Here is a 24,158-nt window from a genome sequence, read left to right on the forward strand (position 1 = left end):
AAGGTGACGGCCTTACATAACACTGTGTGGAGATATGCTTCTTATGGAGAGCAAAACTGACAAGGGAAGGGAAATATGACAAAGAAGATGGGACTCTGCCTCCAGCGAGGCATCCGCCTGCCAATCTCCCCCGCCAGAGTCAAGGACTCATCTCCTGTGGAGAAACAGAGGCAAGTCTGCTTACATAAACTAAATCACACAGCTATTCAGAAGAGGAAAACAAGCCAAGAGGAAAACTATGCACAAGACTGTACCAAGGGATTAGACATATGTGGAGGAATGAGTGGGACATCCATCAGTGTGATTTCCAGGCTGCTGTTCGCCATCAAGAAATGGATAAACTATCATAATAGTGAGCACATCAGCGCAAACATATGGGGCTTCTCTTCAGAAAACTGAGAAACAATGAACAGATGAAAAAATGAAGGTGAAAAGAGACTAAGAGGGAGGGATGCAGAGAGAAGAAGGTATGAAAGAAATGCAGTGAGACAGCTAGAGAGAAAAGCCTCAGCCCACTTGACAGTCAGAGTGTAAAGCAAAGGAAAGCAAACAATTTGTGAGGACAGAAGCTAGCACTCATCTGCAGGGAATCTGGCTCATAAACAGAGATTAGTCTCCCAGTGGGCAGATATTCACATTTAAATTTAGTTATTCAGCAGACACTCCTACTCATATTAGCAGAGTCCAAACATACTGTATGAGTAGCCATTCCTGTATTTATACTTGTACCTACATAAATCAAACTTGATGATGCTACAAAATGCTTTGGATCACAAAACATCAAGTTTCTCGACTAAATATTTTCAACTTACAAGCTGGGTCAGACAAAAATCTATCCAGAGTTCCTTCTTGTTCACTTTCTACACAATGGCAGGGTTGAGCAAAATTAAAAAATGAACTGGTCATGCCCAAGAGGAAACTGAAGTGGAATATGAACTGGAATGGCAAGATGAGAAATTTACTGAATGATAATTCAACAAAAGTCAAAGTAATATGGAAGCATATGGGTAGCAATATTCAATTTGGAATGTAATATGCAAAATGACAATGCAATATGTAAAATGGCAATGCATTTCTGTATTTACATTTACATTTTCCAATACATTTGTGCAACATTTGGTGCAAAATGAAAAAGAAAATTAAATTACATAATTTTAATTTGCCGTTTGATACACTAGTTTTAATATGTAAAATGAATACTAACTTTAAAGGTGCCATCTGTCATGTCTGGTATAAAAATCAAGTCATACTCCACATTCCATACCAGATGGGGGCAGTATGCCTCGATAAAGTGAATTGGTCTACTCTAGAGTAACAAACGAGAAACGGCATAGTCTCTATGCTCCGCCCCGACCTTCACAACAACCCTAGAAGCCTATAAGACAGCGGTTCTCAATTGCAGTCCTTGTGCCCCACTGCTCTGCACATTTTGAACGTTTCTCTTAGCGCTTCAGACATTTGTTCTATTCGAACATAAGTGCCCTGCGAAGTGGACATCACAGGATATTCAGCCATGATTCCAGTTCGAAGCGAACGTAGCTATATGTTCCAATCAAAGTGCATTGAAGTGTGCAAGACCTGAATTTAAATTGTATCGATTTACAGAGGTATATGATGTCACAGTTGTCCATGTTTAAAGACGCTGCACAGCACAAATCAGTGAATGAATGTTTCGATGTGAGGTAAACTTCAACAGATTTCCCCTGCTCAGGGAGTAAGGAGCAATGAACAATTGGAACACAGTTCATGCACGGAGTTCATTTCTAACGAGCTGATTATCTGAATCAGGTGTGTTAAAGAGAAACGTGCAAAATATGCAGAGCAGTGGGGCGCGAGGACTGGAAATGAGAACCGCTGCTATAAGAGGACGTTTTGCCTCCAGAGGAACGTTGGGTGATGTCAAGTGATTTTGAAACATGACATCTTCAAGCTACTCCCCTTTACCTTTACCAGTGAATATGTTCCTATTCGTTTTGTTCATATTACATTTTGAGTTGTATATACACATTATTTGAATTAAATTAATTTGACAAACAGCATTCTGTCAACATCAAGCTAGCACCAACCAACGTAACCAGAGCTGCCAACTCTCAAGCATTCACCGTGAGACACACGCAATTGACTCTTTTCACACGCTTTCACACCACACATCAATTTTCTCACGTACAGAAAAACCACGAAGCAAAGAGGACACGGAGACCAACAGACTAGACAAAGCAGGTTAGTTATGATATAAAAAATGGGTAAGTTATATCTAGCTAATTATCAAACGCAGCTACGGTTAGCCATCGCTAACATTAGCACGTTTATCGAACAGTCTTCGATACATTTCTATGTTATAACTTCCCGAAAAAAACAAACAAACATATAAAACAAACTTCTAGCGAAATACTAACAGCATCTAACTTACCAATCCAAAAGAAATGTTGCAAGCTCGGTGTCGAACCTCATTTCTTTCAGGTCCATCAGTTGTCTCCAGCGATTGAAATCAGTGCCGATGTTTACTCTGGTTCGGCTCCTTTTCTTATCAGATTTGATTTGTGATTCCGAGCGCGGTTGTTTCCCTGTAGCGGGTGGTGGTCTCTTTCCAAGGGCTTCAACCATCCTTCCGCTCTCTTCCCTGAACTGAAATGAAGTAGTGGGCTGTACTTTCCACACGACTGACATCAGGTTAGATTACGCCCACAAGCCGTGCGAGTTATTCGTGTATTGCAGGTTGGCTGGTGGTTATGTTGCCCGCATACCGCCTCCCATGGCCGAAACTGGTATTACGACACCTGTCGGCCCGGGGCTAGTAATGCTAATGCTAATTAAGGTTGATATCTCTGCAGCACTATAACTTGACATTTTTTCATCGCCCTTATTTCTTCTCATTCTTTTGATGCGTGTAGGTCATTTTTTGGATATTTTTACCTCAATTTTTGCACATGGCACCTTTAATGCTTTATAAGTTGCAAAATTAAAATGAAAATGTATTACAGAAATGATTAGATGTGTAACATGTTCAAGCAAAAACTGTGGCAAAATTATCATTCAAATGCTATTTTTCTTAATTGCATTAACACTCACAGTCAAGACACTTATGATTGCATTTTCATTCAGTGTCCCGCAATGAATGTAGCAAAATTCAATGTGCACATTGAAAATGCATTCCGAGCCGATCACGTGTCCGCCCCCTCCCGCCACGTCAATCACTGCGTGAACAAGGCGGAGCTTGCAGAAGGTCAAGAGACTCAATACTCAAGAAGAGGATTCAAGTGAGAGAAATACATTTTCATTTTAATTTTGCAAATTATAAAGCGTTAAAATTAGTATTCATTTTACATATTAAAACTAGTGTATGAAATGGCAAATGAAAATTATGTAATTTAATTTTCATTTTGCACCAAACGTTGCAGAAACAGAAAACAGAAATGCATTGCCATTTTACATATTGCATTGTCCTTTTGCATATTACATTCCAAATTGAATATTGCTACCCATATGCTTCTATAAAGTAATTCCTTCTGGAAAATGGCTTATTCTTCCACACTGCCACACAAAAATTATTAAAGGAGCAGTATGAAATATTGACAGCTAGTGGTTGAAATGGATAGGCTACTGCAGTCCACATTCAAAATATTGTTTCTCCCGCCCCTCCATCTCAAGACTCAACACTACCACGGGTTGCCAGATTGAGGACACGACAGAGGAACAAGTGAAACAGACAATGGAAGGCAACCAGCATTACACACTGTAAGTTGTAAAGTTTATTTGATTTACCCACGTTTTAATATTCCATAAAACATATTCATTTCATCAACCAATTAATTCATCTTTCCAAAAGGTCTATAAAACTTAAAACATTCAGGCTTTTTAAAACCACTTAAAGTCTCTTTCATGCAAACACTAAATTTTTATTTCTTATACGGTGCTTTTCTATTTAAAAAAAGTTACATGATTTCCTTTCTTTATTTTAAACCTACTTCCATTTACATTCTAATTTCAAATCTGCATCCTATTTGCTACCTCAATTAAAATGTAACCGAATTGAAATTTAACCTGCTTTCCTATTCAAATTTGATATTACCAAGATAATCCAATATAACCCTCTCTCCTCACTGTGTTCATCTTGCTTCTAGATATGCAGTGTTCATTCATATACTGGCAAGCAGATGAATGAATAAGACTCCACTGGTGAATCTCACAAAACCTGTCCAGAACATGAATGATTTTTTTTACCCCAAAATCAAAAAAAGAAAAAGAAAAAGTAAGTCTGGCTCAGAATCTGGTCAGCATGTCAAAGATTCACATGAATTTCACATTAATTTAGGGCAATGTAAGGGCTCCTTTCAAAGGGCTGAAGCTGAACTGTATGGACTGCAACAATACAATGGCTCAAAACACTCAATCAAATCCATAAAGAAATGGATCAAGAGTTACGCAATGGGAATATCAAATCCCAGATCTTTACCTTAAAGAAATGTTTGCATTTTAAATTGAGTAGTGGGCACAACTCCCAAATATGACATAGCTGAGTGGCTAAATAGTGGATCTATCCCATTAGTCACCACATCGCTCAAGTCTGCAAAACTGTAACAACAGAAATACAAGGATGTTTGTTTTTCTTTATGATAATGTGTTGGTACAATTGAACATGTTGTAGCATTACAATTCTGACTATACAATTCAGTTTATCGTTGAGGAGAAATACCACACAACAGTTTAATATGAAACATTTCCCACACTGGCATATCACTGGGAGATCCTTGAAACATACTAACAATGATGTAAACAGGTGCATTAGGAGCTTTCTGGTTCTCTGACTCCGAGTCGTGCAAGTAATCCATTAAGAATGAGTACACAAAATCTGATTAGCAACAGATTACCTTCACCTCTCCATTAAATTAGAATTTTAATTACCTTTGAAATAGAATTTTAATGACAGTGTATTTTTACCATGAGACCGTAATGTGTGATAATGCCTAAAGGGACGTTAATTCACAGGTGAAGCACATCGTGGCACCTTTATTACACCTTCCATATTTCAGGTTACAGAACTAGCCAGTGGCAATAACAACATATAAGGCCATGACATTCAAATAATGAGTGCTATCTGGATTACATAAAATAAAGGGAACAGACTGCAGCTACTTTTGGACAGTATCTATCTACTGATGCCAGGGTCCAGTGAATAAATGGCTCACGTCAGTCATGGGCAAAATAAAGTGACAGAATTCCACAGCAATGAACTGAAATGTGCATCATACACAATAAATAGACTAGATAACTTTATGTGCTCACTCAGGTCCCTAAAGATTTTTGAGCAAAAAATGCTGTGGCAGAAATCATGCATAATATACAATAATTTAGCTGCATTTTTGCTACACTTGTCTCAAATTTATGTTGGCTGAGCCTGATATATGGAGCATGTAATCATCACTAAATATATGCTGGGAATTAAGAAATTTAAAAAGAATTAAATACTTGCTTTAAAAAATTCCTAACCTTTTGCAAGGGTTTTAGCAACAGTCAGCAAGCAGTGAATCTGCTGAATTTTGGAAGCTGAGACGTTCAATGTGGACACTTTTTGTTGCTGTGAAACAGCTCAGAGTGAAATTTTTCAGTGAAAAATAGGTATTATTAAATTTCTTTAAACAAGTATTATACTCTTAATTCTGTTAAACTGAAATTTCCATCTGCCACATGTCTGTACAAAAACGTATGGCTTTTTACATATAAAGCAAAATACAATAATAGCAAATGTTTGTGTCTATGCAAAAATGCATTTAAGAAGTGTTTTTCCCCTTTACCATTTGTCTTGTCTCACTAAGAAAAAGGGCTGGAACATACTATATGACTATACAAATAATTATAACAATCACACTTTGTCCAAAAATGAAAAAATAAAATAAAATAAATAATAATAAAATGCAAAAAAAAAAAAAAAATACTCCAACACTGTTAATATACTAGCCAATCCAGGATCAAAGCATTCATTTAAACTGTATGTGGTATACTTTTGCATGATTTAATCCAAATGAGGCTTCACAACACATTCAAGATGCCCGCATTCAAATCCATTGTTCGTTTGCACTGTATTTTAGTCGAACAGCATGTGCTCCGAATAAAAGTTCTGCAATGCACTTGAATAACACAAGTGGGTTGACAGCATGGTGGCTTTGGGAAAAACACATAAATGTCGGATTCCTTGTGCCCAAAGCTACTTTTCATGAAGAAAGAAAAACACTGTAAGAGAAGTCATAACAAAGGAGAAGGTTAAATCCAAAAAGGGCAAAACTACAATGCTAGTTAGTGCATGACCGTTTATGATCAGATACCTTTTGATAGCACAGATTCTAAAAGGCACAGTGTTACTTTGACAGTGTATCTGCGATTATGCATAACAATGCCTTCAAGTTCAAGACGGCATAAGAACACATGTAAGATCTTGTACAAAGTCATTCAGACACTTTGGACAGCTCAAAAGACAGAAGATGTGTGTGTGTCCCTAGTGACTGTAAAAGGGTAACCGGCAGCATACTTGCACTGACTGACTTCTATCACGTAGAGTGGCATATCAAAAGTGAAGGCTGGCTGATCACATGCAGTGCAGTAAAGAAGTCCTCTCACTACCTGCATCATATCCAGGAGGAAAATAGTGCCTCAAGGAATACTTGAATATCACCTGATCAGATCTGCGAAGCTGGGAAGGTTACCTTCTCATTTAGGCAGCAAAGATATTCCTCTGAGCCATGATGGAAAAATCAATAATCTGTCATCCAACTTTTATGGCAAGGCCATGGTTGTGCCCTTAAGCATTTTGATTGTACAATAGGCCATAATTCTAAATTAAATGGAGGTCAATGCATCTTATTGGACACACATAACTCAGCTTTCGCGCTGTATGACTTGGAGGATCAATTACACTCAAATTTGTGTAACTTGTAAAGATTCTCAAATTTAATGTGAAGAAATAAACATACTGTATACAAATATAGGAATTTTTCTTTTACTATTTCTGTCTACAGTGTACATTCGTTTAATGTGAATAGAATTCAAGTAAACTAAACTGACAAGGTGGTATTTTTGCAAAGCACATTGCACTTGAAATCCACACAAATGTGGCTTGTTTATTAAATAAAAGCAAAGAAAAAATAAAAATAACAGTGTAGACCACCATACCAGGATACATGGCAAATCAACAAACTGGAATAACTAAAGAGTCTTTATGAATACAGCCACTAAGGGGCCAAGTTTTGGCTTGTTATCATGACCCCAAGAAACACTGCTGGTGGTAAATGCAAAACTACACAACACAAGTTTCTTGATTTTTTGCCATTCAATTTGGTCTGTGTTTTCAGACTTTGTCTTTTTGATGCACAATTTTGTTATATTGTAGATGTTTTTCCAGTGCCAGAGCCTCCTGAAAGTATTAGAAACACAATTTTTACCTTTCTGCTGTCCTTCAGGATAGTCACGTGAAGTCTTCAGCCAATCAGCATTGCTATGACATCATTTCCTGTGTCTGAATGAGAATGCTTACATACAGCCTTCTCATATACATTTATCCTTAACAAATTGCCATGAACACATAATTTTGAGGAAAAGCTTTCTTTTCTTATTTGCCACATGATGTTTATCAGTCTTTGAACAAAATTACTATTCTGAAGTATTTCTCAAGCTTTCCTAGAGCACAAATAAAGTGAAGATTACCACCTGGAATTGGAATGCAATTTACATGTCCCACAGGTGCAAAGCTGATAACAGGTCATTATCATTCCTTTTTTAAACAATTGCTTTGAGGATATTCCCAGCTTTAGAAAAATGATTACATGCATTAGGCAGAAACAGAAACTAAAATCACTTAATAGGTCGATTCCAAAAGCTGTATATGTTAGAAGTAGTGGGTGTGTGCAAGTAAAAATAGCATATGTGCCTGTTCTCATAAGTGATTTTACATTATACCAGGAGGAGAGAAATAATTTCACAACAAAGCTGCTGTTTAACCATTTAAGTTCTTGTTCTCATATTTACTTAAAAGGGATAGTTCACCCAAAAATGTTAATTCTGTTACCAATTACAAACCCTCACATTTAAAAGCTCCAAATTGAAAGCTTGAAAATGCTAGACTTTCAATTCACCGTCAAAAATGATGAAAGAATACTCCAAATATTTTAATTTGAATTCCAAAAGATGAACAAAAGCACTTGTGGGTTTGGAACAAGGAGGGTAATCTAATGATGACCATTTTCATTCTGGAGAATTACAATGTACCATGGAAAAAAAAAAAAGATATTATAATGACCATGATGCAGTGTAACCAAGATTTTTTTTCCCTAATTCATCCCTTTAATATTATCCATCTCATCTGAAAGAACTTGTGAAGTGAATACAAGTGTTTTATTACCCTGAGGCAACATGGTGCAACATTTACCATAAAAATGAAAAGACTCGAAGCAGCATTTGGGGTTCCTCAGTCTGCCACACTGGCAGAACCCTCTTGAGAGCCTCTAGGCACCCTTCTGAAGGTGCCTCAAATATTGTGTACTCACAGAAGTTCAAAATATGTTTCAAGCACCTCAAAGCATTTCCCTTCTGATGGCGTTACTAAGGGAATTGTTGACCATCTATACAGTTCTTGCATGAAGTTGCAAGTTCTTAAAAGGACTGCCCTTTCAAATGGGTGCCTAGATGCTGTCCAAAGAGTTCTACCAGTGTGGTAGTCTGCTAACCCCAAACAGGGCCTGAAATAATACAAATTATATTTTTGTACATTTACAGTGATGTTCCCCTATGATACCTCAGGGCAACAAAACCATTTTGTACACATTATAAACACGATGCATATAATATGACAACCAAGTTAAATATGAAGGGATGTCATAAAGCAATACATTTATTTTCTTGGTCACACTACATCCTGCTGTTCATTGTAATATCCTTTTCTGACATGCAGCACAGTGTAGCACATTTTTATCTGAAGAACTGGATTGAGAAAAGCTATTTTAATTGATTTTTCTCATATCATAAATAATTCACATATTTGTATGTGATGTTATTTATGATGTTAGGATGACTTTAATGTGTGTTACATGAATCATGCATATTGCAGCTGTTAAAAGATTTAATGTTAGAAGTCTCTCTTGCAAAACAAAACCAAAACATTTGATCATAATAACTAAAAAAATAAATAAGTGTGATACCATTGCTAACCTTAACTTGCACTATTTTATCAATACATAAATAATTTAGCTTGAAGCGCCAAATAGTTGATAGGTAGCACAGGTACTGTAAACAAGTACAGTAAACAAACATTTAAAAGTGGGATGCGCAAGAAAGAAGTCTTACAAATCTTCTTTTAAACCTGTAAAAAGTATTATCAAAACGTACACGGACCCTAAACACTGAGCCACTGACCGATGCTTTGGGTGTAAAAGACAAAAGTTTACCTCAGTGAACAGGTTTTTTGCAGTGGCGGTTTCAATGGATTGAGGTGAGCGCGGCACGCGCGGGTTAATTTAAAGCGCGAAATATTCCAAACTGTGGTTTAACGGTCACTCACTCACCTTTTGCTGACGGCGAGCCATATCTGTAGGCTGTTTGGCGTTAAACGGATACGCGATACATCTCAACACAAACACATACATTTGTAGTTTAATTTTCCTCTCCGCTTCTTCTTTCTTAAGTCTCTCCTGCTCGATTTTGTCCACATCGGCGGGAGATGGGACCGGTTCCTTGGTTTGGGTTCGCGGTGTGTCCGACGTCTTTTCAGATTTGGGACTCTTTTTAACAGGTTTCCCGGTTTTAACGGGTAGTTCGTCCTCAGGTGGTAGTTCGCCCTCAGATTCATCGCTGGAGGACGGGTCCAGCATAGTCGACACTCAAGAGGCGACACTCTCCTCGCAGCTCTGGGAAAAGAGAGGAAACCCGAGAGGTTTCTGACGACCTCGACCACAAAAGCGGAGTTTTTTTCTGAGAGAATGTCAAATGTGTCAGTCGCGAGACTTTTGAGGGCGGAGTCAATCAGAGAGCGATTCGGAGAAGGCTGGACTGAGCAACATTCTTTACTTCTCTTTTGTGAAAAGAGCGTGAGCGAGGAGGTTAGGTTAGTGGAGAGTTATGCGAGACAGGTAGGCAACCTGTGGCATGGACAACATGCAACACGTGGGAGGTTCCCTTCTTAAAGGTGCAGTCTGTAGATACCGATGCAACTTGAAACTATTGTTTTCGTGTTCATTGTTTTACATTTAACACTGCATCTATTCATTTTTATTATCAAAATACAATGGCAATCAATGCCACATAGATAAGCACTATACAAGACAATTCTATACCAAAGAGTCTTGGCAGGCAGTGCGGATAGAAAAGATAAAAACTAGAAATGGTGATTTAAAAGAAAAAAGTATATTTTTATGTGCGTGTATAACATACAGATGTTGAGTTAGTGTATAATGCACAAAAAGTTCTTGCTGTGCAAAGTTAAGATATATTAAACCCTAATCAGACATAGCCTATATTTCCTACAAATGAGCGTTTAATGTTCAGTCTGTTTTTAAATATTCCATCAACTGAATGACCAACAGCAAAGTGCAAAACATTAAAATCCATTAATTTAATTTAATTCAAGTTTATTTGTATAAGCGCTCTTTGCGATGCAAATCATTACAAAGCAACTTTACAGAAAATTACATTTCTACAATATTTAGTAGTAGCTTAGTAGTAGCATTACAAGCCGTTTATCCCTCACAGACTCATTTTCAGTCATAGATAATAATAATTCTAAAAACATTAATTGAAATTTATATGCAATATGCAACCACCAAACCAAAATCATGTACTCCAATTAAAATATGAGAGCAAAATGAGAATCAACAACCATTTTTGTCGAAATGCTCTTCTGAACAACAGAAAAATTATCTCCACTAAAAGGAGAGTAAATGTTCTTTTACTGGAGATATCACTGTTCATATTCATCTTGCTGACCTGTCCACCCATGAATGACTGCAGTGACTCACAATAAGGCTTGCAGAAAAGCTATTGCCTGATTGTTAAACTCATCAGTCCTTGCACAATCACTCAGTATATAAGAAGTATTAAATAATACATAATCAGGTTAGACCCTTCAGACAGCCTGTCATTACCTCAGACACAACTGAACAGTGACCTTGAATCACAATGGCTGCAGGATTCGAGCATGAAATTTCATAACGTGGGTGGTTTACAGAATTGGTTCTTATCACCGCCTCCCTCGGATAACAAATATTAGCCCAAGCCCATTTAAATGGCATATTAGAGCCTCTTTTGTTTTACATCAGCTTTAAAAGTCTCATATATTTTAATCATTATACCATTTTGTTTTGCGATCTTTTGCCCTAATTAAAATAGGAAAAAAATATTATTAGGACAGATATACTTTCACAGCCATTTTTCTGTGTAGGTGCATTACTTATCGCTAAAGAGCCACAGCTGATATACAGAAATAGATGACAATTTTCTCTGTAACCTCATTTCATTAAAGTTAATCTGCCTCTTGAATCTCTTTGATAAATCTGACACACAGACTATTTGTCAGAACATTCAAGTTTGAGATTCAGTAATTAGACGTGAGACAATCCACTCGATACAGATTGCAAAGCAGTTTTTTTTAAATCAGTATGAATTCACACTAAAACATGATGACTGTAAATGGTTCCAGATGTTTATTAAATGTTTTTTTTTATTCTTGCAAAAACAGTGAAACACACAAAGAACACACAAGACAAAAAGTAACCATCTCACAGTTTTAGTCGTAACAAGAAATATTTTACATTAAGCATATACTGTACAGTATGAAGAATGGATGTCAAACAAATTTGACATTGAGTTTCCATTCAAAATACAAAATGACTGATGCCTTTTAAGCTCAATAGGAGCACTGGCTAGTGCTCTAAAATGCTCACTTTTTGCAAGTCAAACAGCTGAGTAACGCGCCTTAAACCAAAATCTATTATTTTTTAGCTACTGTTATGTGCGAGTTTGTGACTAATGTTGAACGTTAGACTGTGTATTTTCATATAGTTCACTTATCTGTATATACAATACATCTTTATTGTCAACCATGGTTGAAATTTGTTTTATATATAGATAAAGGTTAGCATATAACAAAATATACAACTATACAACTCTATAAAACATTAAGTGCTATGTTAACTGACGGGACTAAACCTGTCATGCAAACCCTGCTTAAAGCTAAAGAAATATATTTAATATAATACAATTTGTATAAAAATTGCACTATTGAACTGTACACCAAACATATTTGAACATCTTTTACTAGGCTCTTTCAGGCTGTTATATTGCGTAATCAAAGCTGGTCATACAATCCTTCCCGAGTGATCCAAATAAGTAATATATTTGGATTGTGGGCTTTGCACTGTCAACACTTCAGCCAACATCAAGGGGTCCCATGTAAATTGAAAACTAAATGTCCACATTTGTAAAATATTCACAGATATGGTCATACTCCCGTGCCATTTACAACCGGTGCCCAGTCTGGGTAGGTGTCCAGGTTGAGAAGAGGTGTTGCCCATGTCGTAAGAGCTAATAGGACTGTAAGAACACCTATAACATTTAAGCCCAGACCCGCCTTTACCTATAGTGACAAGGAAAACCATACAAAGCTCAGTTACTATACAATATAAGATTTACCATTGACATTTTATGAAATGTCCATGTGAATTGACTTCCAAAGGAACAAAATCATAGGGACTCACCATGTCCATGCTTGTCAGGTGACCATATGTGAAGACAATGGCATTAGGAGGATTAGAAACCGGAAGCAGGAATGAAAAGGACACACATAGGGCCGTAGGAATCAGCATGTACAGAGGGTTGACTCCAATTGCCTCAGCCTAATAAAGATAATTTGTGATGAGAACAGCCCAAAAGATTATGTATAAGTATTACTCTTCATACACTATATTGCCAAAAGTATTGGTACACCCCTTTCTAATGGACAGGTTTGACTAATTCAGTAATTTCCATGAGAATAAATATAAATGTTTAAGCATATAATGATATTCTAGGGAACTGTGTGCTTCTAATTTTATAAAAACTGTTTGGACAGGACCCTTTTCTATTCTACATTCTAGTCTTCATGACAGTGCCTCTGCATATAAGGCAAGGTTCAAAAAGAAATTAATGATTCAGTCAGTGTGGAAGAACATAAAAGCACACAATTCCCTAAAATATCATTATATGCTTAAACATTAAGATTTGTACTCATGGAAATTACTGAAGTAGTAAAACCTGTTTTTCAGAAGGGGGTGTCCCAATACTTTTGGCAATATGGTGTGTATTGAAATTACACATACCAAGGTGGCCAGTATGGGCAAAAAGATTGTCGTCGTGGCAGCATTGCTGGCCACCTCTGTGATAGAGGTGACAATAAGGCAGGTGATGGTGACAGTGGCTAAAGGAGGAAGACTTCCCAAGGGTGTCAGCAATTCAGCAACCCAAGTCGATAAACCAGAAATCTGTTGGGTGAAAAATAAAGAAAAAATATCAGAAAGACAGAAGGTAAGTGGAAGTGTCCTGACAAGTTATTTATGAACCCAAACAAACCCACTTTAAAAAATGTACAAATATATCTTTGTCTGCTTGTCAACAGAGACCGGAGTCGTAATTTAACTGTTTGTCAAGATACAGCATCCAAACAGCCTGATGTTGCATATGGAGAAAGCAGCACAGTAGTCTCTCTTTCTGCTTTGAAGATTTTAAAGACTGGACTTGCCATGACATTTGGGTATCTGGATCTAAACAGGGCTGGAGCATTGATGATAAGACCCCACCCCAGCCAACCTACACCAGGAGAATATTAAGAAGTAGACGCTCTTGTTTCCAGCCTTTGCAACTGACATGAGGAAGGAGCCATTTGTTGTGCTGAAATGATGTGCTTCAGTGCCAGTCTTATAATGGAGGCATGTAATTAGCTTGAATGGAATGTCAAAGCAGACAGAGAGTGACATAGTGGAATTGTTGTTCTCTGCGCAACGTTAATGGGCTGCACGCTGTTACAAGGCTTTGATGTGATCCGTCTTTTCATTTATTTCTTTTAAAAGGAAATTAATGTTTAAGATTATGAGTAAAGGGTGCAATTGAGCTGTCCAGGCCTGTCTAAAGCCACTAGTGAATTAGACTGGCCTGTTTAATTGAATCCAGGCATGTAAAACGGACCATTGATTGATTCATCTATTAATGCGGCCTTGTACTTTCTATTCATATCTGTCTTTTCTTCCCTTACAGATGTAGTTGGGTTTCCATTAAATCATGATCCTACCTTTGTGCCTTCAGCCAAAGCGAAACCACCACCCACAAGCAGACTGATCTCCCATGGCATACAGGCCTGGAAGTCCTTCCACGTTATCAAGGCCTCTGTTACATGGATCAACAATGTTAATCAACAACAAAATTGCTGATAGTGAGGCTCTAATCATGTGCAAGGGTTTCAAGTGTGCACAAAGGAAATGAGTAAGTCGTACCATAGCGCTCTGCATTTGGTTTGTGTGCGGGGATGATGAAGAATATGAAACCCAGCAACAGCGCTACAGTGGCATCCGTAGCATATCCTGGGTAACTGAAGAAATAACAAAACACAAAGGATAAATAAGAAATATAAAGGCAATTATTGAATAGAATGTTGACTTTCTCTGTAGTGCAGTAGTACAACTACATCAAAAGAAGTTGATAAATGTGAATACACTCACTCAGGAAACAATGATGACCAGCCAGGCATGAAACCTGGGTTTCTTGTAAACCACAAAATTGTCATCAGAATGAAGATGATCGTGGTGATAATCTCCTGCCAGCTGGATCAGAAGAGAAACAGTGTTAGAGAGAAATGATCAGAAATTCATGCATCTCATTCCCCTAAACACAGGAATACACTTACACATTTGCCCTAATTTACTGTCAATACTAGTTGCTGAGAAATATTCACCAGAAATTTGCTTAGTGTATGATGGGAACAGACTCCATTTTTTTAACTTTAGACTCTGTCCAGTCAGAGGATATAAAACATGTTTGATATTTTTACAGTAACTGAATTTAGAATACTTATTGTTTCTATTTGTAATGCTTCTCCAAGCAATGAGGTGCATATTTATGCAAAAGTTTTGCAAGTGTTTAAAAATGATTTAATAAATGATCCACAGTCTTTAATGTATGATGCCAGTTTTTCTCTGCACCACTTTCAAAGCCGGCATGCCTATTGTTTTAAAAATCTTTTCAAATTTTAAAAGTAGTTTAGCGTATTCCAGCTGTAAGTAAAAATAAACTTGATAATAATAATAATCAAAATAATGTCATAATCAGGTTTTGAAATACTTCTAACCTTGCCAAAATGGCACACTTTTGACGTTAACACATAACACATGTTTACATGACTGTAAAAAAAAAAAGAACCCCTACACCAAGATCATGCTATTGGTTGAGGGATGGATTCAGACCAACAGGAAAAAAAATAAGTACAGTTCATATTTTTAAGAGCTTTAAGATCTTTTAAATTAAAAGAAGAGTTCCAACCTTATGGGCCCTAGTGAGTTGTACTGATCCTGGAGCACTCTGGCAGTGTGTTTTTCCTTTTCGGATCGCTGTCTGGAGCACAGACTGGCACGAAAGCTAGGGATGGATGGAAAAGCAGATATCCTTTTATTGTTCAGTTCAATCACTGTAATGTCAATGCACACATGTAATTAATTTTGATGAGCAGACAAACTGATTGAAACACCGGCATATGTCAAAAATACATTCAAACTACGCATGAGAACAATCACATCTCTTGTCACAACGTCAGGTGTCCATATTCTGTGAGTGATTCTTCATCAGGGAAAGAAGAAAATCTCGGCGTGAGATGAAGAAGGCTGCTTGATAAAACAGGATTATACTAGAGCGATGAGAATGGGAGCTTGTGATTGAGTGAGACAGAGCAGGATGAAGAAGATTGAGGACATGTAGAGGAAGCTGCAGTGGTGAGGTGGGAAAAATGCAAATGGCAGCGTGATTTGAAATGATGAATTTAAATGAAAGCAAAAGACGAAAAGTAAAAATGAGGAACAGAGAGGGGTCAGTGAATAACTTATTGAATAGAAGACATCTCAATCACTCACTTGGATCCGAGGTACATCCAGTGCAGGAATATCCATGACAAAATCAGCATAATTATGCAGATGGGAAGACAAAGCACGAACCAGTTCCCAAAATTAATGACGGTGCAATCTGGGTAGTACCTGAGGAAATATAACAAAAAGCTCAGTTTGGATGGATAGACCGACCAAACTATGTAATATGCAGTCGTATAAATAATGAGAAACAATATATATTCAATTAGTTTCACACTTCAGTTTGAAGACAAGTTGTAAACTCACTGATAGATGTATTCAGCAAAAATTAGGTTTGTGGATGTTCCTGATAATGTGGTCAGCCCCCCAATGGAGGAGGAGTAAGCAATGCAAAGACACAAGCCTTTGCACATCATGTGATCTTCACGGGTCCTGTACTTTCCATTATATGGTGGAGGCGCCTAACAAATATTGAGAAATCCCATTTTATCGGAAAGGCAAGGATAAGCATTTTGTGCATTTTAATGTCAGACTGTGCATGTTTTACTGACCTTAACAGTTTCTGGTTCTTCCGGAGCTGTCTGATCTGGCTCTGTAATCCCTGCTTCGATGCTGTAAGTGCACACAAAATCTCAATCAGTCTTAAAAATCAATAGTTTTCAATCAGTTACCTTTTGGTAAATTTTATATATGTTCACCTTTTTATCTTCTCAGACTGGTCATGCTGGGCCTCAATATCTGAAAAAAAGATGTTCAATAATTGAATTCTGCACAGCTCTAAAAGGTTAAAAGTTAAAATTATTATTTATTGCTTATGTTAAATGAAAGCTGCACCAGCTTACCTTCAAGCTGAAGAGCAGGGTTGGAGATGCCATTTAACGCCCCCTTGTGGTCTTTGCTGGCCTCTTCACTTGCATTCAAAACCTGCTGGATCACTGCCTCCACGATTGGCATTACCATCGCCACAGTTGAGGTGTTGCTCAGCCACATCGAGAGGAAAGCACAGCCAACCATGAACCCGAGCATCAACCTGTGAAACACATATCACAGTAAACAAGCAGATTTAATTAGGTCCATCCTACTATGATTCATCACAACACATCAGAAATCTTAATAAAAATAAAATCAGTCTTACATGCCAGGATTGACTCCAAGTCCAGTCACCAATCTGAGGGCAATTCTCCGATGAAGACCCCATTTCTCAATGGATGTTGCTAAACAGATGACACCAAGAAGCAACAAGTGGAAGTCTTTGAAATATACAGATGCAACCTGAAGAAAGACTGTCGGTCAGTAGCTATCCAACTTTAGAAGTCCAGAAATACTGCAGTCAGATTTCCATAGGATTGTTTTCCAAGAGTAGAATGACCAGTTCTGGAAATTATACCTGTGAGGACTTCATGATCCCAAAAAGAGGGAAAAGCAGCGCGGGGAGAAGTGCTGTCACAGATAGAGGCAAGACCTCTGTCATCCAGTAGACAGCCATTAATATTAGGATATATGCACATTCTGCTTCCTAGTGAAAATGATATTGGTGTTGTTATCCAGTAACACAAAAAAGGACAAAAGAAACTGAAATCAGCATCTTTTCCATTTTTTCTTGGAAATAATGTCTTTGTCTTGGCCATAAATATGCTTATCAAAATGTATTTTTTACAAAAAAAAAAAAAAGTTAGAGCAAAAGACAAAATAATTGTTAAAGACATTTCACAGGCAATAAAAATGTGCCAAAGTATTTCAGAAAATATACTGTGCAATTATTTTAGATACTCAAAAAGAAAAGACTTTACTCTTATTTCACTACATTGGTTTTACTCTTAACGAAAATAAATTTTCAAATTATTTTCATTCAGATCTCCATATGTGTATGTAGAATATCTAACCTTTTTTCTGATGAGCAGTGGTAGTGGTAGCAAAGCCAGTGGTGTGATGATGATGATTAGGGGTTTCAAGGAGCTCCAAGAACATCTAAGCTGCCTCATCCTGTGGTTGAAACAGAGTCAACTCTGGGACTTTGTCTTATGATGGCCTTTAAATAATGTGCAGCTGATTAATCTTTGCCCTGGTGCCATCCGCATCCACTGTTACTGGTCCATTTCGGGCATGTCATAAAGCCTTATGGCCATGGAGATTAATCTTTAAGATTAGACTCCCACCAGTCATACCTCATGCAAGTCCCTTCTAACCTATTCTTTTTACATTTTATGACAAAAGTTAACAACAAATTTGCATACAAGGTTATAAAATCAAGAGCACTATAAACAAACTCACTGACACGAGACATTGCCACAGACAATTGCCTGGAATTCATACCTTTTTCTCCTAAAAGCTAACGTCATCGCTGTTTCCCTTATTGGGCCATAATCTGGCACCGCACAGGGGTCTGTTAAACAACAACCTGGGAGACTTCATAAACACAAACTCTCAGAAATCACACAGCAGGTGATAATCCGTGCTGAAGCTAGTTTCCAAAAAATTTGATCAGAGAAATATTTATGGAAATGTGAAAGGAAAAAAGTAAAACAAACAAAAAAATAACTATTATTTCAAGTTTTCACTGTAATGCCCCCGAGTTTGTATGGAAGTCCATTTAAGGCTAGCATTAAAACAAAATAAAGAAAAATATGTATATCTCGCAATTTTGATGCTGAATTTTTAATTTGTGACTTTAAATTTGGCCACTGCAATTTTTTTCTTAATTGTGACCCAGGAGCACAAAAACAGTCAGATATTTACACATCATCTGAAAGCTGAATAAATAATCTTTCCATTGATGTATTATTTGTTATGATAAGACAATATTTGGCCAAGATACATTTTTTTTTTTAGAAAATCTAATGCTAAAAAAAATATTGAGACAATCACCTTTAAAGTTGTCCAGATTAAGTTCTTAGCAATGCATATTAAAAAAAAAAAATTAATTTTTAATACATTTATGGTAGAAAATTTACAAAATAGCTTCATAGAACATGATATTTATTTAATATCCTAATGATTTTTGGTATAAAAGAAAAATCATTAATTTTTGCTACAATACACCCATGTTACTTATGACTGGATTTGTTGTGCAGGGTCACAATTGTGAATATCTTGTAATTGTGACTCTTGTAATCACAACCTCGCATCATATTCAATTCTAGAGAATTCTGACATCATAATTGCAAATTTAGTTCTTAGCGATTTCATCCCACAACTACCATTTTTTTTCTTTATAATTATAAATTTATATCTTGTATTTGCAACTCTCTTGTAATCACAGCAATCACAATTGTTATTTAATTCCAAACACTTTTTTTAATTGGTTATTTCTTATAATCGTGCCTTTGCATTTTATAATTGCAACTTTACATCCCACAGCTGAGACTTACATTTTTGCCCTGACAAATTCTTGTATTTTCTACTATAATAAAAAATTGTCACTACTCTACACTAATGCAACTGCAAATTGATATTTCATAATTGTAACTGTATTGTTACTACAACTTTACATCACATAATTATTTATTTCAAAACAATTCCATCTTTATTTTTTTCTGTAATTGTTTCTACAGTAAATATTAGACCTTACTACAGTATATATTAGACAAAACTGTTAATTTATTTCTTGTTAATTTATTTCTTGTAATTTCTACTTTATATTTAAAACCTGTGACTTTATCCCGTACATGCAAATGTATTGCTTACTATTGTTACTTTTTCTTAGTTTTTTTTTTAAAGAATTTTTTCCTATTTCTTATTTTTATCTGTATCTCACTAGTGACTTCTGTTTTTTCCTGAGACAAGAGGCTTCCATAACTTTGTGAATCATAAAATGAGGCAATGGAAAATTTGTGAATCCAATGGAAAAAGTCACAAAGAGCTGGCCTATGACCGGCTGTAATGTCAAATCTGTCTGAAGGTGCTGTGGTTATTTGATGCTGCTGAAGTTATATCTTCATGACCTCCCTTTACAAACGTCATTCCACAGTCAGGATTACCGAGGATTTGAAATGCAGAATGGTGTTTCCTTGAAATATCATTGGATAACTTGGACAGAACACTCGCTTCAACCTGTCTGCTCTATTACACATTAATCGCAATCCTCAAGTTCCCTCAAGGAACAAACTGAACAGCTCTATCAGAGATTACATAAAACTCCACAAATTAGTTATCAATATGAGCATTATAAACATCAAAGCATTTTCCAGTGTCCAAAGATTACAAAAGATTGCACAATACTGGTGGGAACAATAATGGAGAAAATCTTGGCTTACCTTTGACTAACTTTATTCATATACAAACAGTTAGATCAAACAATAACCATGTTTTTCATAATACCTTCATTTCAGCAAACGATTTAAAGGATTACAGTAGCAGTGATTACAGTTTTTAAAGACCCTGGAACCCACAAACACTTTTTTTTAATTAAATTCTTATAAAAATGCTGAAGTTCCTCTTATATTCAACAAAAAGCATTTACATCTCTACTACCATCAAAACCTAATAAATTCACTGTTTAATCTTTTGTAACATAACTTGTTTTTCAAATGCCCTCCGTCCTATTAGCTGCTTTTTTGTTATCACTTTCAGTCTATTTTTGAAGTTCAACTGTGTCATTAATTATTTCTTATGGGATCATCGAATGACAGTGATAGGGCCTGTGCCAAGGAACATGATAATACGCCAAATCTCTAATAAAACCCATTTTATTAAGCACAGCTTATAAACTTACCTAATGGAGTCCTGTTGTGCTGGTGGTTTCGTTCCCATTCTTTCGAAAGGAGACACAGGAGGAGGTTCCTGACCTTTTCCTATAATTTCAGATCTTAGATTGCTCACCTCCTGATTAGATCTAGGCTATATATCATTTGAAAAAGGTCTAATTAAAACCTCTCCAACTTGTGCTTTCCAGGCTCCCGAAGTGTTCCCGGAAATAACTTTGTAATACACTCTTGTATGCAGCAATCACGGAGGGATAATCTATTTTTTTTAATGCAGCTTACTATGTACTCAAGACTCATAACATGGTAATGCCGCATTTTTCACCAGATTGTAGTTATGCTGCTCTTTTTACCAATTATTATTTTACAAAATACCAATGAAGTTGAAAATAAAATTAAAACTTCTTTCTCAATTACTGCCAAATAATAAGTAATTAGCATTAATAAATGATCCTAATGAATGGAAAACAAAGCAGCGAGAAGCAAAATACTTTTAATGATCGGGCCAAACTGCACAATACAATGGAGTAGAGTCTAAATAGCGGCCCCGCTACTCATGGTTCTAATCAACATATAAGATATTTAAATTCGATAAATGATCTTAAAGAAGAACTCTTCATAAGGTTTTAGAACTCCGTACTTTACTGGCTGCAAATAGTGAAGCTGCAGATGTCCCCGAGCGTCCTGCAGGATTGTGGGTAGCCTGTTAGCGATTGCTGATGGGTTAGGAGGCCAGCAGGTTGCTGAGGGCAGCAGGCTGAATCTCAGCCTCATGCAGACATTCAGCCATCGCAGGAATCTGGGAAAAGTACTTCCTGTCCAATGCTTGTTTCTGCTTGACGTTACAGATGACTACCACATCGTATGCATGCAAGTGAAAACAGCAGACATTTGTGAGGTGGAACGAATGGTGGTGCTTTCAAGTGGTGGTTTTTATTCTGCCATTTTATTCTGTAGCTCTTGGTACTTGGTACTTAGATTATATTGCTTGAATATTTGAGGTTAATCATTTATTTCAGTGTAAAGTAAACCATTCAAGAGCAGAAGCTTCTCGATGTTCTCCAGTTTGAGATGTGCAGCTGCCTCGTCCTTTGTAAGTAGGATGCAGTTCCATAGGCTCCAGTCCAAATGCTTCTCCCACTGGACCAGCAGTAAATCATGAAGGTCTTTTTTTCAGCCGCTCAGAGCCTACTGAGCCCCCCACAGCACATCCACCAGGTACCACAGATCCTGCTCCTAATGAGGACAGGGGATGTCTTGAACACAGCATGAACTTGGTGTTCTATTCCTCTTAAAGATGGACTATGCGATTTTATTCCCGAGTTCCCCACCAAAAAAATTATAGCACAATTGACTGATATGTTTAAATAATGTAGACTAGCATTAAATTGAACAGACAACTGCAGTTTTTCGATAACTTAAAAAAAGTTTTTTTCTTTTTCTGTTTGTTACTGCTTTCACGTGTAAAAAGATATAACTACAATATTGTTGTATTACTGTTCTATAGAGTTACATCTCGAAAACAGATTGTTAAAAAAAACATAGAAAAAGTTGTTTTATTCTACTTTAACGTGGTCCATCCTGGTTGGTGGCAGCCATGTTAAAATCACAAGACCAATAGTGTCAATAATTTCTGTGTGCAAAAAAAAAAAAAAAACTTAATTTAACTATGGCGTTGGTTAATTGTGTTTTTTGAAAACCAAAGTCACTGCACGCGTTTACCAAGAAATCTTGGAGCACTTCATGCTTCCTTCTGCTGACCAGCTTTTTAAAGATGCTGATTTCATTTTCCAGCAAGATTTGGCACCTGCCCACACTTCCAAAAGCACCAAAAGTTGGTTAAATGACCATGGTGTTGGTGTGCTTGACTAACCAGCAACTCACCAGACCTGAACCCCAGAGATAATCTATGGGGTATTGTCAAGAGGAACATGAGAAACAAGAGACCAAAAAATGCAGATGAGCTGAAGACCACTGTCAAAGAAACCTGGGCTTCCATACAACCTCAGCTGTGCCAAAAACTGATCACCTCCATGCCACGCTGAATTGAGACAGTAATTAAAGCAAAAGGAGCCCCTACCAACTATTGAGTACATGTACAGTTAATGAACATACTTTCCAGAGGGTATTCTAATTTGTTGAGATTTTTGTTAAATGTGAGCCAAAATCATCATAATTAAAAGAACCAAAGACTTAAAACTACTTCAGTCTGTGTGCAATGAATTTAATACACGAGTTTCACAATTTGAATAAATGAACTTTTCCAAGACTTATTTATTGAGATGCACCTGTACATGCTTCTAGAAAAGATTTTATATTTTGACCATGGTTTGGACTATAAATTAGGAACCGACTGTTAGGGTGTGTTTGAGAGTGAGGAGCACCTCTAGATGTTCGTCCTTTGTGAACTGAGCCTGGGTGATGCTCCTGTACATGTCTCACAGCTCCTCGCCTCTGAGGGTTAACTTTGTATCCATCTGTGTCACCTTCCCAATAATATATAGAATAATATATAGAATGCACCTATGCAATTAATTTATAAATTCATATATTAATATAAAATGTATTAAATTCATTAATACATTTCAAGGACATTTTTGTTTACTTATACCCAATGTAAAGTCTGGGTCATGAAGCAAAAACTGTTCAAAAACCACTGCTACAGAGGAGGTAACATAATACATAAAAAGTCTGTTCTGACTTTTGATCTAGCATATTATCAGTTAGTTATCATTAGCTCCTTGTCACAAAGTGACGTTCACTGTATTTTATTACACTGACATTTCTACTCGAGCAACATTAGGTGAAGGACACAATGGAGAAGAGTTATGTATCAGCAATCTTCAAAATTCTAAATCAAATTAATCTCCTGCCATGCAGATTCATCATTTATAAAAATTGAAATCCATTTTAAATCCATTTTAGATGTTTTAATGCAGAATTTAATCTTAGAATTTCTCTTTTATGCACTGTGAACAAGCAAAGGTTTCGCTCTAAGCAATAGTGCATGCTCATGACGAGACAGCCGATTAGCATAGATAAGACACCTTGTTGAGGAAGGCTTGTATGGCCTTATCCTGGTTCCTCATGCCTGCAGACATTCTGTGCTGTTCTATGGAGGAGATGAACTGGGATTCTTGCTCCAGTAGAGCGCACAGCGCTGCCTTTCTTTCCGCACCAGATAAAGTGACATTGATGTGTTCCACTTCCTCTACCTCCATTCTGATGTCACACCCAGGGGCTGGCTATGCTTTAACTAAGCCACACCCCTTCTCAACTTCCACCTCGAGGAGGTCCCCAAACCCGACCCAATGGCCAAGCAACACGAGAACAAGTAAGTGATAAAACAATCTTTATTTAAATATTTAAAAATAGCTTA

The 24,158-nt window shown here is 36.8% G+C and overlaps 2 protein-coding genes across 11 annotated transcripts in view; both read right to left on the minus strand.

Moving 5' to 3' along the window:
- The window catches only part of cadps2 (Ca++-dependent secretion activator 2), a 136,554-nt gene extending 126,426 nt beyond the window's left edge, over positions 1-10,128 (minus strand). For 6 of the 10 annotated variants that reach the window (XM_059536976.1, XM_059536975.1, XM_059536973.1 and 3 more), the window contains exon 1: positions 9,549-10,126. In XM_059536976.1, coding sequence (XP_059392959.1) covers positions 9,549-9,854 — 306 coding nt within the window. In that variant the 5' untranslated portion in view covers positions 9,855-10,126. Of the gene's footprint in view, positions 1-9,548 lie in introns of all 10 variants that reach the window. The other 4 variants (XM_059536978.1, XM_059536977.1, XM_059536974.1 and 1 more) reach the window with 3 other exon arrangements.
- Positions 10,129-12,315: 2,187 nt separating this feature from the next.
- On the minus strand, positions 12,316-18,165 carry LOC132125268 (solute carrier family 13 member 1-like). Its single transcript, XM_059536581.1, has 15 exons — positions 17,963-18,165; positions 17,467-17,595; positions 17,215-17,351; positions 16,922-17,109; positions 16,778-16,817; positions 16,631-16,691; positions 16,386-16,540; positions 16,128-16,247; positions 15,544-15,639; positions 14,727-14,828; positions 14,502-14,596; positions 14,300-14,394; positions 13,335-13,496; positions 12,735-12,872; positions 12,316-12,613 (listed from the first exon to the last, which is right to left on the minus strand). Exons 1-15 carry the CDS (start codon positions 18,059-18,061, stop codon positions 12,479-12,481), a joined length of 1,752 nt encoding a protein of 583 aa, XP_059392564.1. The 5' UTR covers positions 18,062-18,165; the 3' UTR covers positions 12,316-12,478.
- Positions 18,166-24,158: the final 5,993 nt, after the last annotated feature.

This window comes from Carassius carassius, chromosome 43, assembly GCF_963082965.1.
Source record: "Carassius carassius chromosome 43, fCarCar2.1, whole genome shotgun sequence".
Classification (NCBI taxonomy): Eukaryota; Metazoa; Chordata; class Actinopteri; order Cypriniformes; family Cyprinidae; genus Carassius; species Carassius carassius.